At 43.6% G+C, this 15776-nt stretch overlaps 1 protein-coding gene across 8 annotated transcripts in view; it reads left to right on the plus strand.

The window, feature by feature from the left end:
* The window catches only part of RALGPS1 (Ral GEF with PH domain and SH3 binding motif 1), a 351272-nt gene that overhangs the window by 271239 nt on the left and 64257 nt on the right, over nt 1-15776 (plus strand). For 6 of the 8 annotated variants that reach the window (XM_040442455.1, XM_040442457.1, XM_040442458.1 and 3 more), the window contains one exon: nt 14370-14437. In XM_040442455.1, the coding sequence (XP_040298389.1) occupies nt 14370-14437 (68 nt within the window). Of the gene's footprint in view, nt 1-14369; nt 14438-14534; nt 14947-15776 lie in introns of those variants that run through there. The other 2 variants (XM_040442461.1, XM_040442463.1) reach the window with 2 other exon arrangements.

Here is a 15776-nt window from a genome sequence, read left to right on the forward strand (position 1 = left end):
ACAATCTGCGTAGTTATATATTGATATGTTGATTATTGCTGCATATATGACCATTCAGGGTTCTAGGAAAGCTTAGTCACAAACCGTATAGAAAGCGGAAAGGGTGATGTCCAACATAGCAGCTGCCGCAAGGCCGGGCCGAGAGACATCTAAAAGCCACAAGCCTGCCCTGTTTGCCCATGGACAATGTGCAGACGTGTTGCTGTTAATGGCCTCTTGGTTTTCCGAAAATTGCATGGACATGAACAAACAGCAGGTTAGCAAATTATTTCTATATCAGGCCGCATGGCCCCATTGCAGCCAAGTATTGGCCGTGCGCAGCCACTACGTCACCCATCATCCTTACGGCAACCCGGTCGATCGGCCACAATTAGTGGTAGACATGCACACGACCATATGTGTTTTGCGGTCCGCAAAAAAACTGATGACTTTCGTATGCCATCTGTTTTTTTGTGTTTTTTTTGCAGATCCATTGTAACAATGCCTAAAACGGACAAGAATAGGACATACTGATGCGGATAGGACACGGTGTGCTCTCCGCATTTTTTGCAGACCCATTGAAATTAATGGATCTTCATCCTATCCGCAAAAAAAATAAACGGAACGGACACGGAAACAAACAATGTTCGTGTGCATGTAGCCTTACAGAAACAGCACCGCCCTTGCCCATAGGCTGTTTTCGGTATTGCAGCTCAGATCCGTTCACACACTGCTTCTGGACAAGAGTGTGGCGCGTTTTTTATTGAAAGTAGTCATACACAATACTCCAGCGAAGGCTCCTTCTGTATCCGCAGGCCGCAGTGCACTTTGTTGGTGGTGTGAGGAGTCTCTGTTCAAATTCAAGGCATAATTTACATTACCCAAGGATTAATTCATGAGAGGAATTACACAGGAAACGTGGCTGCCATTCTCATCCCAGATGTATAGACTAGATACTATATTTATCCGCAGCCGGCCGGCCGTATATGACACAGAGAAGAATGGCCCTTTTATGTGCGCGGGTCCATCCAGTGGAATTCGAGGTAACGTGGAGCCTGGATCATTTTACACTTAAATTAGCAAGTGAAGTCTGCCGAGAGAGAAAGGCAGCAAACTCCACATCGGCTCTGCTATATCTAGGAATGGAGAAGCTTGACGTGTATTTTTATCCATGTTTAGGGTCTTTAACTCCATGGCAGGTGACGACGACGTCCTTCGAAGATTAATGCAGACTTGGGAAAGAAATAGAACAGCAATAAATCAGTAGTGTACGTGAATGGCGTCTAGGATCTTGGTCTGCGCAACTCAAGATCGCACTTTCACTTACTGCAGAAAATTGTGATAATACGGTCACAAGAAATCAGCAGGGTTGGATTTCTTCTTACTGTAGCTTGTCTCAGATAAGGGGTAGGGGAAGAGGGAGGTGCAGCTGCAGTCTTTCAGCCTTTGCCTTTGTTTGAGACTTATGGTCCCTTTACACAGGGCGACGATCTAGCAGATTGTTGGGAAAGAAGCGCTCGTTCTTGACAATCTAGCGCAAGAGGCCGGTGCATTCACACAAAGCGATCTCCTCCAGAGAATAGGGATGAGCGATCACTAATGCCATCTCTTCTCCCCATACTGTCTCGTTGTTTCGTTCACACAGCACAATCTGCCACTGGGAAACAAGAAAAGATCCAATTGCCCAAAGAACGAGCGTTTTGCGTGTTCATCGGGTAATCGGCGGTGCATTTACACTGCCAGATCATCTCTAACCAGCGAATGATGATCTGTTCAATTGTCGGCCCGTGTAAAGGACCATTTAAGGCCTCCTGCACTCGACCATATCCGTTTTGCAGCCCACAGATCGTGTTCAGGTTACATCCCGCACTCTTCGCGGGCCCCATTGTAGAAATGTCTATTCTTGTCTGCAAAACAGACAAGATGTGCTCTATCATTTGTGGAACGGATGTGGACAGCACACGGATGACATCAGAAGTGAATGCAGAGCAGATGCGGACTGAAAATACGGTCGTGTGCATGAGGCCTAAAAGTGGCCATCTTCAGGTTTGGTGGTCTTCCAATGGCAGATGTTAGGGGAATGAAGGGTCGGGCATGTTGGATTTCAGCATACCCAATCTTTTGTTGTCTTCTCAGATAAACCACCCCACGCTGTACTTAATAAACCTCCCTCCACCCGAGTCCCAGACGCAGGTATTTTCATTTGCACAATAAGTTCTCCTCTCCCCTTTATCTCCTTCCTCTTTCTTTCTGTCATTGAGGACGCGGTGATTTAACTCTGTTATTAACTGAAAAGGTAAAGCGAGGAAACTCAAGACATCCTTGAGAATGTCAAGCTTTATAGGATTAAATCTTATAAAGCCATCGTCTCTGCATGTCCCCTAACACAACAAGGAGCTTTGATGGCAGACCCCCGCCTCTCGCTCATTCATCACCAGAAATTATTTGGAGAACCTCAGGTGACCCCTGGTTAAGTACACTTGAAATTAAAGACTTTCTAAGCTATGAATTTTTTTTTATATAGAATTGGGAGCGACTTGTGGCCCCCTCATGTTAATCCACTGCAATATCCTTCCTAAACCCTTTCCCTTTAATTATTATAGTTGCCGACAATAGACCAACACAATGATGGACGGGATCCAGAGACCTCCAGTATGGACCTTAATCCATTAAAGGGCCACTCTGCAGATGTACAGGGAAGCATCTAATGACAGGGGCCCAAAATAACCTGGGTCAGATTAGAGCAGTGAGGGATCAGGATATTTTCCCTTAAAATACAAAAATAAATGAAGTTGCTGTCCTCTAACCTCAAGTTGATGGACATTTTTGTTGTATCTGTCTCTGGGAAAGCTGGGTAACAACCATTACAGCTGACAGTGAGCCCTGCTAAAAAAAAAAAAAAAATCTTCCTGGCTTTGGAGCATTAAGCAGATTTACCACTGAGGAGTCTAGGAAAGCTGGGATGGCGAGCCCGTCCATCATGTTGGTAGTCTGAAACATACAACAGCCATCTGCCCCGTTAGGACATAAGGATGTTACGGAGGGTGTCACCTGCTCACTACCCCCCTCTATTGGTTAGATCTGGTGGATGCAGCGAGTCCATACACCAGATGATCAACCCACTGGCCTCATTTTAAAATGGGGTTTTCTTCATGAGCTAAACCATGCAAGGTGGGATTCTTAATTTTTTTTAGAGGAAATGCTTGAAAAGTGGATTTAAAGTGGTTTTCCAACCACAGAGCCAGTTTTCATTACTTTCCAGCAGTTCAAGGGTCTGGCTCCTTCCGGTTCCCTATGTATACATTTCTGGACTGGGTCACTGCAGCCATGCCAGCTTGGGTCCATGTCACCGCTGAGGCCAGTGAATGGCTGCAGCAGCAGCACACGTAGAGTGATCTGTGCTTTCTTACATCCGTCAGTAGAGGGTCGCTTCCTGTTTATTTCGCCTGAATTGGTATTCTTTCACCATTACATTTCCGATTCCAAAGAAACCCCAACATTTTCCCCATGGAAAGCTGCCCAGCCTGTTAACCATTTCATTGCAGTCAGGGGACAGATTTAAAGCGATGCTCCACTTGTATACAGATTTACTTCTCTGTGGCCTTGCAGCATGCTCCTGGGCATTTCCTTTCTGTACGCTGTGATGGCCGCCCCCTCAGCTCCCACACCCTGTATTGGTGACTCCATGGACACAGGATTTGAGGTCACTGGTTGTTGCTCTGTTCAGCACATTAGATCCGTGATACAGACAAATAATAATAATGTTAGCTGATGATTATGACATACAGGACAGGTGCCAAACATATAGAAAAGGGCATGGATAGCATAGAGGTGGGCCATGCAACTGCCATGGGGCTCAGGGAAAAGGGGCTCTAGTCTGTGTTTCCAAAGGGTGATAAGAACATAAAGACATAGTTCTCCATGGGCAGTGTTGGCAAGCAGAGGTAAAGGCACAGCCATGGGTCATCTACAAGGGGAAAACAGACCCTTTGTGCCTTAGATGGGGGAGGTGCAGGTGTGTTAACCAGCGCTAGAAGTGGGGGGACCCAATTTGCTTTGAGGGAGATGGTTTAGGTCAGAGATGCCCAACCTGCGGCCCTCCAGCTCCTGTAAAACTCCAACTCCCAGCATGACTGGTCAGCCTACAGTTATTAGGGTATGCTGGGAATTGTCGCAGGTTGAGCATTCCTGGTTTAGGTGAAACAAATAATGCAGGTACAGTCAGGTCCATAAATATTGGGACATTGACACAATTCTAACATTTTTGGCTCTAGACACCACCACAATGGATTTGAAATAAAACGAACAAGATGTGCTTTACCTGCAGACTGTCAGCTTTAATCTGAGGGTATTTACATCCAAATCAGGTGAACGGTGTAGGAATTACAACAGTTTGCATATGTGCCTCCCACTTGTTAAGGGACCAAAAGTAATGGGACAATTGGCTTCTCAGCTGTCCCATGGCCAGGTGTGTGTTATTTCCTCATTATCCCAATTACAATGAGCAGATAAAAGGTCCAGAGGTCATTTCCAGTCTGCTATTTGCATTTGGAATCTGTTGCCGTCAACTCTTAAGATGAGATCCAAAGAGCTGTCACTATCAGTGAAGCAAGCCATCATTAGGCTGAAAAAACACAACAAACCCATCAGAGAGATAGCAAAAACATTAGGCCTGGCCAAAACAACTGTTTCGAACATTCTTATAAAGAAGGAACACACCGGTGAGCTCAGCAACACCAAAAGACCCGGAAGACCACGGAAAACAACTGTGGTGGATGAGCGAAGAATTCTTTCCCTGGTGAAGAAAACGCCCTTCACAACAGTTGGCCAGATCAGGAACACTCTCCAGGAGGTAGGTGTATGTGTGTCAAAGTCAACAATCAAGAGAAGACTTCACCAGAGTAAATACAGAGGGTTCACCACAAGATGTAAACCATTGGTGAGCCTCAAAAACAGGAAGGCCAGATTAGAGTTTGCCAAACGACATCTAAAAAAGCCTTCACAGTTCTGGAACAACATCCTATGGACAGATGAGACCAAGATCAACTTGTACCAGAGGATGGGAAGAGAAGAGTATGGAGAAGGAAAGGAACTGCTCATGATCCTAAGCATACCACCTCATCAGTGAAGCATGGTGGTGGTAGTGTCATGGCGTGGGCATGTATGGCTGCCAATGGAACTGCTTCTCTTGTATTTATTGATGATGTGACTGCTGACAAAAGCAGCAGGATGAATTCTGACGTGTTTCGGGCAATATTATCTGCTCATATTCAGCCAAATGCTTCAGAACTCATTGGACAGCGCTTCACAGTGCAGATGGACAATGACCCAAAGCATACTGCAAAAGCAACCAAAGAGTTTTTTAAGGGAAAGAAGTGGAATGTTCTGCAATGGCCAAGTCAATCACCGGACTTGAATCCGATTGAGCATTTCACTTGCTGAAGACAAAACTGAAGGGAAAATGCCCCAAGAACAAGCAGGAACTGAAGACAGTTGCAGTAGAGGCCTGGCAGAGCATCACCAGGGATGAGACCCAGCGTCTGGTGATGTCTATGCGTTCCAGACTTCAGGCTGTAATTGACTGCAAAGGATTTGCAACCAAGTATCAAAAAGTGAAAGTTTGATTTATGATTATTATTCTGTCCCATTACTTTTGGTCCCTTAACAAGTGGGAGGCACATCTGCAAACTGCTGTAATTCCTGCACCGTTCACCTGATTTGGATGTAAATACCCTCAGATTAAAGCTGACCGTCTGCAGGTAAAGCACATCTTGTCCGTTTCATTTTAAATCCATTGTGGTGATGTATAGAGCCAAAAATGTTAGAATTGTGTCCATGTCCCAATATTTATAGACCTGACTGTATGTGGCATTAGGCTGAGGACGAATGAGACAGTGCGGTTAACTGCAGCCACACCTGGATTTTCAGATCGAGCCTTTAAAAACACAAACCCAGGCTACTCAGTCTATAACGTGTCATAAACACGGCCTAGAAATCATAGATCCCTAATAATAAACGGTGATACAGCCCTCTACTGATGCAGGTATGTGTATGTTTATACAGTGACTTTCCAGATGGGAGAACACCCTGACTGCTCCATTATTAAATATCTACAGAAATCCTCTGTGTCCATGTTTATGATCTTTGCAAACATCATATCTTTTTTCTCTAGTATCCCCCCCCAGGCCATGTTTCACACAAGCAGAATGCTGGCACTGCAGTAAATTTTGGAAATGTCATCCATTCCTTTAAATGCAGATTTTCTCCCTCCTTGTCCTCGCATGGTCTTGGTCATGCTATAGCGTGGCTCGCTGATCTTGTAGTCTATTTATTTATGAACAGGGTTGGAGTGCGGCCAGTGTCTAATCCATGAGCTTTTTACTCTGGTTTTTCTCTTCATGAAACAGGAATTGGCCTGGGCCCATGGTATAGAGTTAAATACAAGGATTTAGCTAATTAGGAGCTGTATAGGGCAATCCCCGTCTGGGATAAAATTTGCATCCCAAGTGGTGTAGTATTTTGCAATCCGTGTATATGTCTATTAGACTCTGTATGCCTATGTACACATCTGCATTCTTTTATGATTTGCGCAAATGCACCTTTTCTAGTCTCAGGTCCAGTTCACACTTTGTCTTTTGGCACCGATTTTGGATCATTTTTGCCTCAAAACAGCCTCCTAATCATTTCAATGGGAAAAAAAGCAGCATAGTCTCCCATTGAAATGAATGGGAAGCACAAAGAAGCAGCTCCATGTGAGTCCATGCGTACTTTGGTGCATTTTTTGGCGCAGATCCGCACCAAAACCTCAAGCTGAAAATGCAAGCTTTGTATTAAAGTAAACACCTATTGGTTAAAAAAAAAGTGCATAAAAACCACAAAAAAATAATGTATTCTGCTCTGATTTTTTTGTGTGATTATCCTCTTACTGTTTGGTGTGCACCTTTTACAGACCAGAACATTGAAGGTAGGTTGAGGTGGAGAGAACAGCTTCGCAGGGAACACCCACTGAGCTCTGAACTTGCAGTGCAACAAGCAACATGTCAGAAAAAAGCAATACAGGAATTAGCTTAGGCTGTATTCACACTACTTTCATGGTTTCCATTAAAATGGAAACCATGACAGCAGTGCCGGATCTGTCACATGATGGACACTAATGGTCTGATGGGTCCCATTTACATATATTGGGGACTGTCTGGGTTCTGCCATGGTGTCCATTGGTTTACCAAGAATAGTGCCACATACTGAAGGTCCATTGGTTTTACGGCAGTGTAAGCCGTATCTCAAGATGCATATGCCTTATAAAATACAAAGATGGAGCATCATAGGCCGTTACCTCTACCCATCCCATATATTATGAAACACAGAGAGGAAATGCACCAAACAGAAATGCTACTGACTATACTGGGAAGTCATACATGCAGGTATTAAAAGCTGAGACTTTCGCCAATATGTTCCAGTCAGGAAGATATCGGAGCCCATCAATGCACCACGTCACGGTCACTCAGCATGGCAAAGGGTCCTAGCCGCTACTCTAACTATGGTGTGAACATGGTCTGGGGGTGATATAATTCAGCACACAGCCAAGCCTCCACACAAAGGCCCAGCATGAATACTGTGGTAGTACAATGTGAATGAGGCCAGGCCGTGAGCCACACCTATGCCAGACCATGTGATGGAAGTTACCAGGTGCAACAGAGTGTCCAAACACACTCAAATCTAACAAGACAAAAACACAGAAATGAAGTGGCAATTCTGGAGGAGCTGCTCAGCCCCTGACACTGTGGCGTGTCTATTTATTGGGGGAGCAGACCCACCGCATGTGGACCGCAATAATCGACTAACCCCAGCAAAATATGCATACAATGGAGGACGTCGACGCGGTCCACATGCACCACAAGAGCAAACTACACAGAATGTAGCAAATAAACATATGAAACACAGAGAGGAAATGCACCAAACAGAAATGCTACTGACTATACTGGGAAGTCATACATGCAGGTATTAAAAGCTGAGACTTTCGCCAATATGTTCCAGTCAGGAAGATATCGGAGCCCATCAATGCACCACGTCACGGTCACTCAGCATGGCAAAGGGTCCTAGCCGCTACTCTAACTATGGTGTGAACATGGTCTGGGGGTGATATAATTCAGCACACAGCCAAGCCTCCACACAAAGGCCCAGCATGAATACTGTGGTAGTACAATGTGAATGAGGCCAGGCCGTGAGCCACACCTATGCCAGACCATGTGATGGAAGTTACCAGGTGCAACAGAGTGTCCAAACACACTCAAATCTAACAAGACAAAAACACAGAAATGAAGTGGCAATTCTGGAGGAGCTGCTCAGCCCCTGACACTGTGGCGTGTCTATTTATTGGGGGAGCAGACCCACCGCATGTGGACCGCAATAATCGACTAACCCCAGCAAAATATGCATACAATGGAGGACGTCGACATCCCATATATTACACTAAAGGGGAGCAGACATTTCTTAGCTTAGATAGAAGACTCACCCAGACTGGGAAATATGCCAGTTTGGCAGCGAGTTCAGTTTCCAGTACCCTCAGTTTATTTGCAGGAGGAATATGTTGTCAGTACACAGACAGGACTTTGTGCGTGCCCCATCCATGGTTTACACAAGACCAAAAAGACATGATCCCTCCTGAGGCTTAACCAGACCTATAATTATTTATATCAAGTCAACACAAGGGTTACTATTTGGTTCTGCTCCTCAGCATTGTGTCTCTACAAGTGAAACCTCATCATGGATTCGTCTCCATAAATCCCACAAATACCTGGCTCCAGATGTCGGCTTGGAGTTCCCAGACCGTGTTTCTGGAGCCACTTTGTCTTGTTCAGACAGGAAGACATCTGGGCAACCTCCTCACAAGAGACATGTTGGTTTTCTGTGAACATAGCCCAGTTCTAGTGTTTGCAAATCGTACAGTAACGCAAGCTGATGCCAGTAACACACGTGATGAAATTAGGGGGTCCAGTTACCTCGGGGGAATGGTGGTCTGGCTGGTCAAACATGGCTGAAGCAGCAGTGGTCCTCGCTTGTTAGATCTGTAATAAAGACGATGAGCCCTCTGTATAACCTTATAGTCTTCTGCGTTTTGGAAAGCTGGGCGATAACTGCTGTAACCTCCATTATAGCACCCACAGGAGTTGTCGACCAGCGAACCTTGAGCCCTGGATAGCGAATCATTCTGGTCTTGCCTACTTATTTGGAGTGGTCCCAGATATTATCTAACATCCTATTACAGGGGTCAGCAACCTCCGGCACTCCAGCTGTGGTGAAACTACATCTCCCAGCATGCACACTTGCTTGGCTGCTCTCTAAACTCCCACACAGGTGGAAAGAGCATGCTGGGAGTTGTAGTTGCACAGCAGCTGGAGTGCCGAAGGTTGCTGATCCCTGTCCTATAACATCCACATATCTAATGCCCGGGGCGGACTGTATGCCCACATCTTGAAGAGCTGTAACAGTACGAGTTTAACAGGTGCCTGACAGATGACGTCTTAATCCAGAGCAGTGAGTGCAGCTTCCTCTCCTGGGTACAATCTACAAGGCCAACATAAATTTCTCCACATGCTGTAACTGGTAAACATATTAAAATATGATTAGAAATGTTTTCAGGCATGTTAAACATGAAAAGATCTAGCAGTCTGTGTCTTGTAAATCTGTTCCTGTTGAGGAAAACCTGCAAAATAGTTTCGTTAGTTGGAATTGGTCATTTCTATCATTCCTGCAAATTCATGAGAATATAAAGCAGATATGAGGCTAGCAAGTGCATAACCCACGACTGCAGCAGCAGACTACACAGGTTTGTTTGTAGTCTGTAACCATGGAGAGACACAGGTCTGCATAGGAGCTGCATAGGAGATATTTTTGTAAGAGTCACTGTACTTTCACACAATTTAATTTAATAGAGAATTGTGCACCTAGCAAATTTCTAAATCACTTTATTTAAATAGTCTGCTTGCATCCCACTGAAAAAAAAGTGGGCCATTAGGGGTCTCACTTCCACCGAAGTAGCAGTCGACTGCCAGTTGTCAGGTACGATCTGTCCATGGTAACAGACACTCAAAGGACGGCTCACAGCTAGCTGAGATACTGAGCCTGAAAAAAAGAGCTGCATCTAAACATCACAAAAGCCTCCTTCCTTTTTGTAAGTGTGATTAACCTTCCTTATCAGATTTTCGACCTCCTTAGAAGAAAACAAACATAGTGGGAAGTAAGGGATTGGCTGAAGGGAGACACCCACTGCTTCTGAGAGAAATGCATCTAGCTATGCAGCTGAAGCATTGAATAATCTGGCAGAATGAGACTTCAGGGATGCCCAAACATAACTTTTCCTTCATAGTTATGATTGCACATACAAAGAACACAGCCATTATGCAAATTTTCTTTGAAAACTCAGTTATGCTTTAAGCTATTTGCAGAGTTGATTCATTTTGTATTTCAGAAGCATTGGAGCAGCAAAAAACTAAGCAGATTGTGCTACTTCTTTCAGCAGTGTCTTGCCTTTGCAGAGTTTGCCACAAAGACATCTCGGATTCCTCTTTTCCATCCTCCTCCTCACCTTCTCAATGCAAACTCTTCATCCTGGTGCCCCAACTATATTATCCTGCTGCCCCTCCCAGTACTGTGCCTGCTGTGCCCCCAATACCCCCAGATATGAAACTGCAGAAAAAAATATTGTCCTCCCCAGTAGTAATAATGCCCCCTAAAGAGCCCTGTTGTAATAATAATGCCCTTATTGTGCCTCTAGCAATAATAATTCCCCATATGTTGGCCCCAGTGTTATTTCCCTAATAGTGCTCCTATAATGCTTCGGTAGCATGCTCCCCAAGTGGCGAGAGAGAAAGAAAGAAAAAACTAAGGCTACGTCTACACGACGACATTTTGTTGCACTAATGTCACGCAACAATTTTTATAATGGCAGTCTATGGTGTCGCACTGCAACATGCAACATGCACATTCAAGATGGATTTTTCTGCGACTGTTGCGTCGCAGTTGCAGCATGTTGCAGTGCGACACCATAGACTGCCATTATAAAAATTGTCGCGCGACATTAGTGCAACAAAATGTTGCGCTACAAATGTTGCAGTGTAGTTGTGCCCTATCTGTCGCGCGACAAATGTCGTCGTGTAGACGTAGCCTAACTCACATTCAGGCCCCCATCTTTGGTCCGGCCACAGGCCTCTTCCAGTCTGCGGCCTGAGATGCTTACGTTCCTGCACCGTTTGTACCCTGCCTCATATAGTGGGCTGTGGTGTATAAGGGTGAACCGCAGGGCATGGGAGCCAATGGGTCCTGAGGACGGCAGCACAGTTGGATTCAGGAAGGGGACCTGCGGCCGCTAGTAAGGTACATACTGTAAGTACCTGACCCTCCAAGTTTAGGACCCGATCGCTATGCAGAAAATGATTCTATGAAGGCGCTCCCCCTTAAAAGTGCATTCTAGGAGGGGGGGGATCATTCAGGGGGGACCTTCTTTATGTTATGACAGACATATGTTTTTATATGGGGGGGAATGTTCTGAATTCTGATCCTGTTCACCTTCTATTTGGGATAAATACAATGTGTTCTTCATTACTATAAACATCCCTGTGAACAATAGCAGAGTCTTATAGGAAATCCGTGCCAGAGCCATGTGTTTGTAACCTGTTATTAGGAGGTTTGGTTGAAGTATTAGGCACACGTCTATCATATCATCACAAGTTTCCCGCTCACGTCTGGAGTTTGGTTCCTTTTGACTTTGCTTAGGTTCTGGGTGATTCAGAGAGACATGTATATCCGCGGACATGTATATCCGCAGCCGCTCACTGCCTATGTTATGTCTGCAAGCCCCTAATCCTGGCACATTATGGTACAGCCTTCATAAACGACGTCATCCAGGCTTATTCCAAGAAAGCAGCCAATGGGGGGAGGTGACTTCAGCCTGACATCCCTGGAAAATTCAGACTTTTGTCATTACTCTCAATTTGCCTGCAATTTGGAAAGCAGGTGGTGGGAAGTGACTGGGTGACAAATGACATAGCTTTCCTGTAAATGTTCCAGGGAGTGAACGCTAGGCGTGTGCTGCTATTGTTTTACTTTCTTCAGTCCCTTGGATATCCTCTGTTAGTCTTAAGGCCGCGGGCACAGCGCCACTCTTCTCAGTGGACTGTGACTGGTACTGCAGCTCAGCCTCAATCAACACAGAACCTGTGGAATTGTGTAATACTTCACCTACCCTGCATCCAGCGTGGATCCTAGATCTAATGGGGCGCCTGAAAGGATCAGCAGCTAATACACAGACAATATCGTAGGACGGATATTCTGCCCTAAAACAGAACATTTTGCCACTTACTGTGTATGATGGGAAAACTGCACGCACAGCTAGGCTAGGAGTTATAGTTTTATAACAGCTGTGAAATCAGTAGTGATAAACAGTGTGTATATATATATATATCATACACACACACAGAGTGAATTATGGCAGCAGCTCTAGTGTCAGGAGAGCAGGATGAGCTGTAACGGTCTTTGGCTTGTGGGAAGTCCCTGACACCCGGGTCATGCTCAGCTGTGCGCAGATGATGGACAGGACCCCACTTGTGGATATGTAAAGAAGTGGATGCCAACTATATATGGCATTTCACAACGTGCCCAGTGGGGGCAAAGGGGCAAAATAAAAACACAACTGTTCACTAAGGAATGTCAGAGATGCAGAACTACGTGATCTGTCCCATTGTCCTGCAAAACCACCCAACTCAGCAGACGGGGAGCGTTCACATGTGATGTAGACCCCCGAATACCAGAGCAGGTGGAAGCTAACAATACATCTGTCTATATGTAATATCTATCTATATCTATAGTTATATCTATATCAAATCATATTAGCTTTATTGGCAGGACTAAATACATTTTAGCATTGCCAAAGCAAGTGGAAAATAATTGGGTAGGGTTGGGGATGGGGGTACATATACAGGGTGGGGGTATAGGAGTCCATGGTATATCAGGCTCCTCTCAGTCCATGGCAGGCAGTTATATATTGTGCTGCTACGGCCGCTGTGTTCTCCTCTTCCCCCAGCAGTATGGAGAGTCTTTCTTCCTCCTCCATGAAGGGGAAGTCTGGGCAGAGATCAGACAGTCTCCTGAAGTGAGTCTCCCTCACTGCTGAGTATTTGGGGCACCGCAGCAGGAAATGAGCCTCGTCCTCCCCGGCCTCCTGGTCTGCTCTCCCTGGGCTTGTACCTCTATCGTGACGCCCGGATTCAATCAGCAGGCTGTGGGCACTCAGTCTGTACCGAGCGCCCACAGCCATATCTATAGTTATATCTATCTATCTATAAAGCAAAAAACCACTGGCAGCACTATCTATAGTTATATCTATCTATCTCATATCTATCTATCTATCTATCTATCTATCTATCTATCTATCTATCTATCTATCTATCTATCTATCTATCCATAGTTATATCTATCTATCTATCTATCTATCTATCTATCTATCTATCTATCTATCTATCCATAGTTATATCTATCTATCTCATATCTATCTATATCTAATATCTATCTATATCTATCGTTATATCTATCTTTCTATATCTATAGTTATATCTATTATCTATATCTATAGTTATATCTATAGTTATATCTATCTATCTATAGTTATATCTATCTATCTATAGTTATATCTATCTATCTATAGTTATATCTATTTATCTATCTATAGTTATATCTATTATCTATATCTATAGTTATATCTATAGTTATATCTATCTCATATCATCTATCTATCTATCTATCTATATCTATAGTTATATCTATCTCATGTCTATCTAATATCTATCTATCTATCTATCTATCTATCTATCTATCTTTCTATATCTATAGTTATATCTATCTATCTATCTATCTCTCTCATATCTATCTATCTTATATCTATCTATCCATAGTTATATCTATCTATCTCATATCTATCTATATCTATAGTTATATCTATCTATCCCACGTCTATCTATCTTTCTATATCTATAGTTATATCTATCTATCTATCTATCTATCTCTCTATATCTATCTATCTATCTATCTATCCATAGTTATATCTATCTATCTCATATCTATCTATATCTATAGTTATATCTATCTATCCCACGTCTATCTATCTTTCTATATCTATAGTTATATCTATCTATTATCTATATCTATAGTTATATCTATCTATCTCTCAATATATTTCTATGTATCTAATATCCATCTCTCTCCTGTCTATCTAGATTGATTTCATATCCATCTGATATCTGTCATCAATGAATTTATACATTCTGAAATGCTTTGACACATTACATATAAATGATAACATTTCTCCTCTTACCGTCTATTGATCTCTTGTCTTTCAGGCTTTCATTAAGGCTTGAGCCAGGAAACAGTTCTCCTCGTCTGGTCTCCTCGAAGGAAGATCTTGCAGGTAGGAAATTTATAGTATGTTCTGTTTTTTCCCAGACAACATACTGAGATTTTTTTCTTGATGAGATCTGTAATTGATACTGTCACAACCTGAATAGTACCAGTGATTAAAACCCCCTTCTCGGTGTAGTGACAGGCCGGGGCTGCCGTATGATGTGACACGACAGAAGAATCCGAATATTGTTCACAGAGATCCCGTTTTCCATATCGAGAGTGTTTTTATTTCTTTTCTCTGAACCACAGAAACCAAATAGAAGTATTTTTATGGAATGGTCAAATGAGGAGATGATTTTTACAGATTCTCTGCACATGTGTAGTCACTTTCTTCAGCAAAACAAAAGAACTTTTTAGATCGTTTTGGGGGGGAAAAAACCCTAATTTCATGGAAACTTCCTGTGCGGTGTTTATCCTAAATAAAACCTCTTCTCTTTAGTATGTTGAAGACGTTCTGAACGAGTGTCGCATGGAGGAAACTATGAGCTGTGGGAGATTAGACTTTTCAGTTATGTTTTTTATGTACTAGAAATGCACAAATCGGACAATAATTCTATGAAATTCTAACAGATGCAGTGTTAGTGGTCAGATAAGCAAATATTCTAGATTACAAGACTTTTCCACGGCAGAAATCTGAGGCTGACACTTGGATTTTTGCCAGAATTTGCACTACTGTGGATCTGCATAAGTATTAGCGCCCTTGACATTCATTGGCGATAATCATTGTGTTTTACATACAAAGAAGTGACAGGCCACTTATTGCTGCAGCAGAAGAAATGCTGACAACTTTCCTATGAATGTGACGGCTGAAACCTCATTCACATGCATAGACAATGGGGGAGATTTATCATCAAAGTCGCAAGCTGTGTGATGGCAACTTTTTCAATGTGAATTTTTGCGAAAAAAGTAGCAAATGAAGCCAGAAATCTACTGCAGATCTGAGCTGTCGTAGATTTCTGTTTAGGCCCGCAGACTGCCGGAGGATGCGCCTAATTTATGATGCGGTCTGCACCCTCCAGCAGTGCAGGGGATATCAAGACCAGTGCGGAAAGCGCCGAAATCTGCATGAAATTACATTGTGTGAACATCTTCATTCTTGTCGGGGTAGAACCCTGTGTAAGGCTACATGCACACGACTGTATGTGTTTTGCGGTACGCAAAAAAAAACGGATGACGTCCATATGGCATCCGTTTTTTGCGGATTCATTGTATATGCCTATCCTTGTCCGCAAAACGGAAAAGAATAGGACATGCTCTATTTTTTTGGCAGAATAGAACCACGGACGCGGAAAACAAACGGTTGACTATCCTCATTTTTTAACAGCTCCATAGAAATGAATGGGTCC

Source organism: Bufo bufo, chromosome 8 (genome assembly GCF_905171765.1).
Source record: "Bufo bufo chromosome 8, aBufBuf1.1, whole genome shotgun sequence".
Lineage (NCBI taxonomy): Eukaryota > Metazoa > Chordata > Amphibia > Anura > Bufonidae > Bufo > Bufo bufo.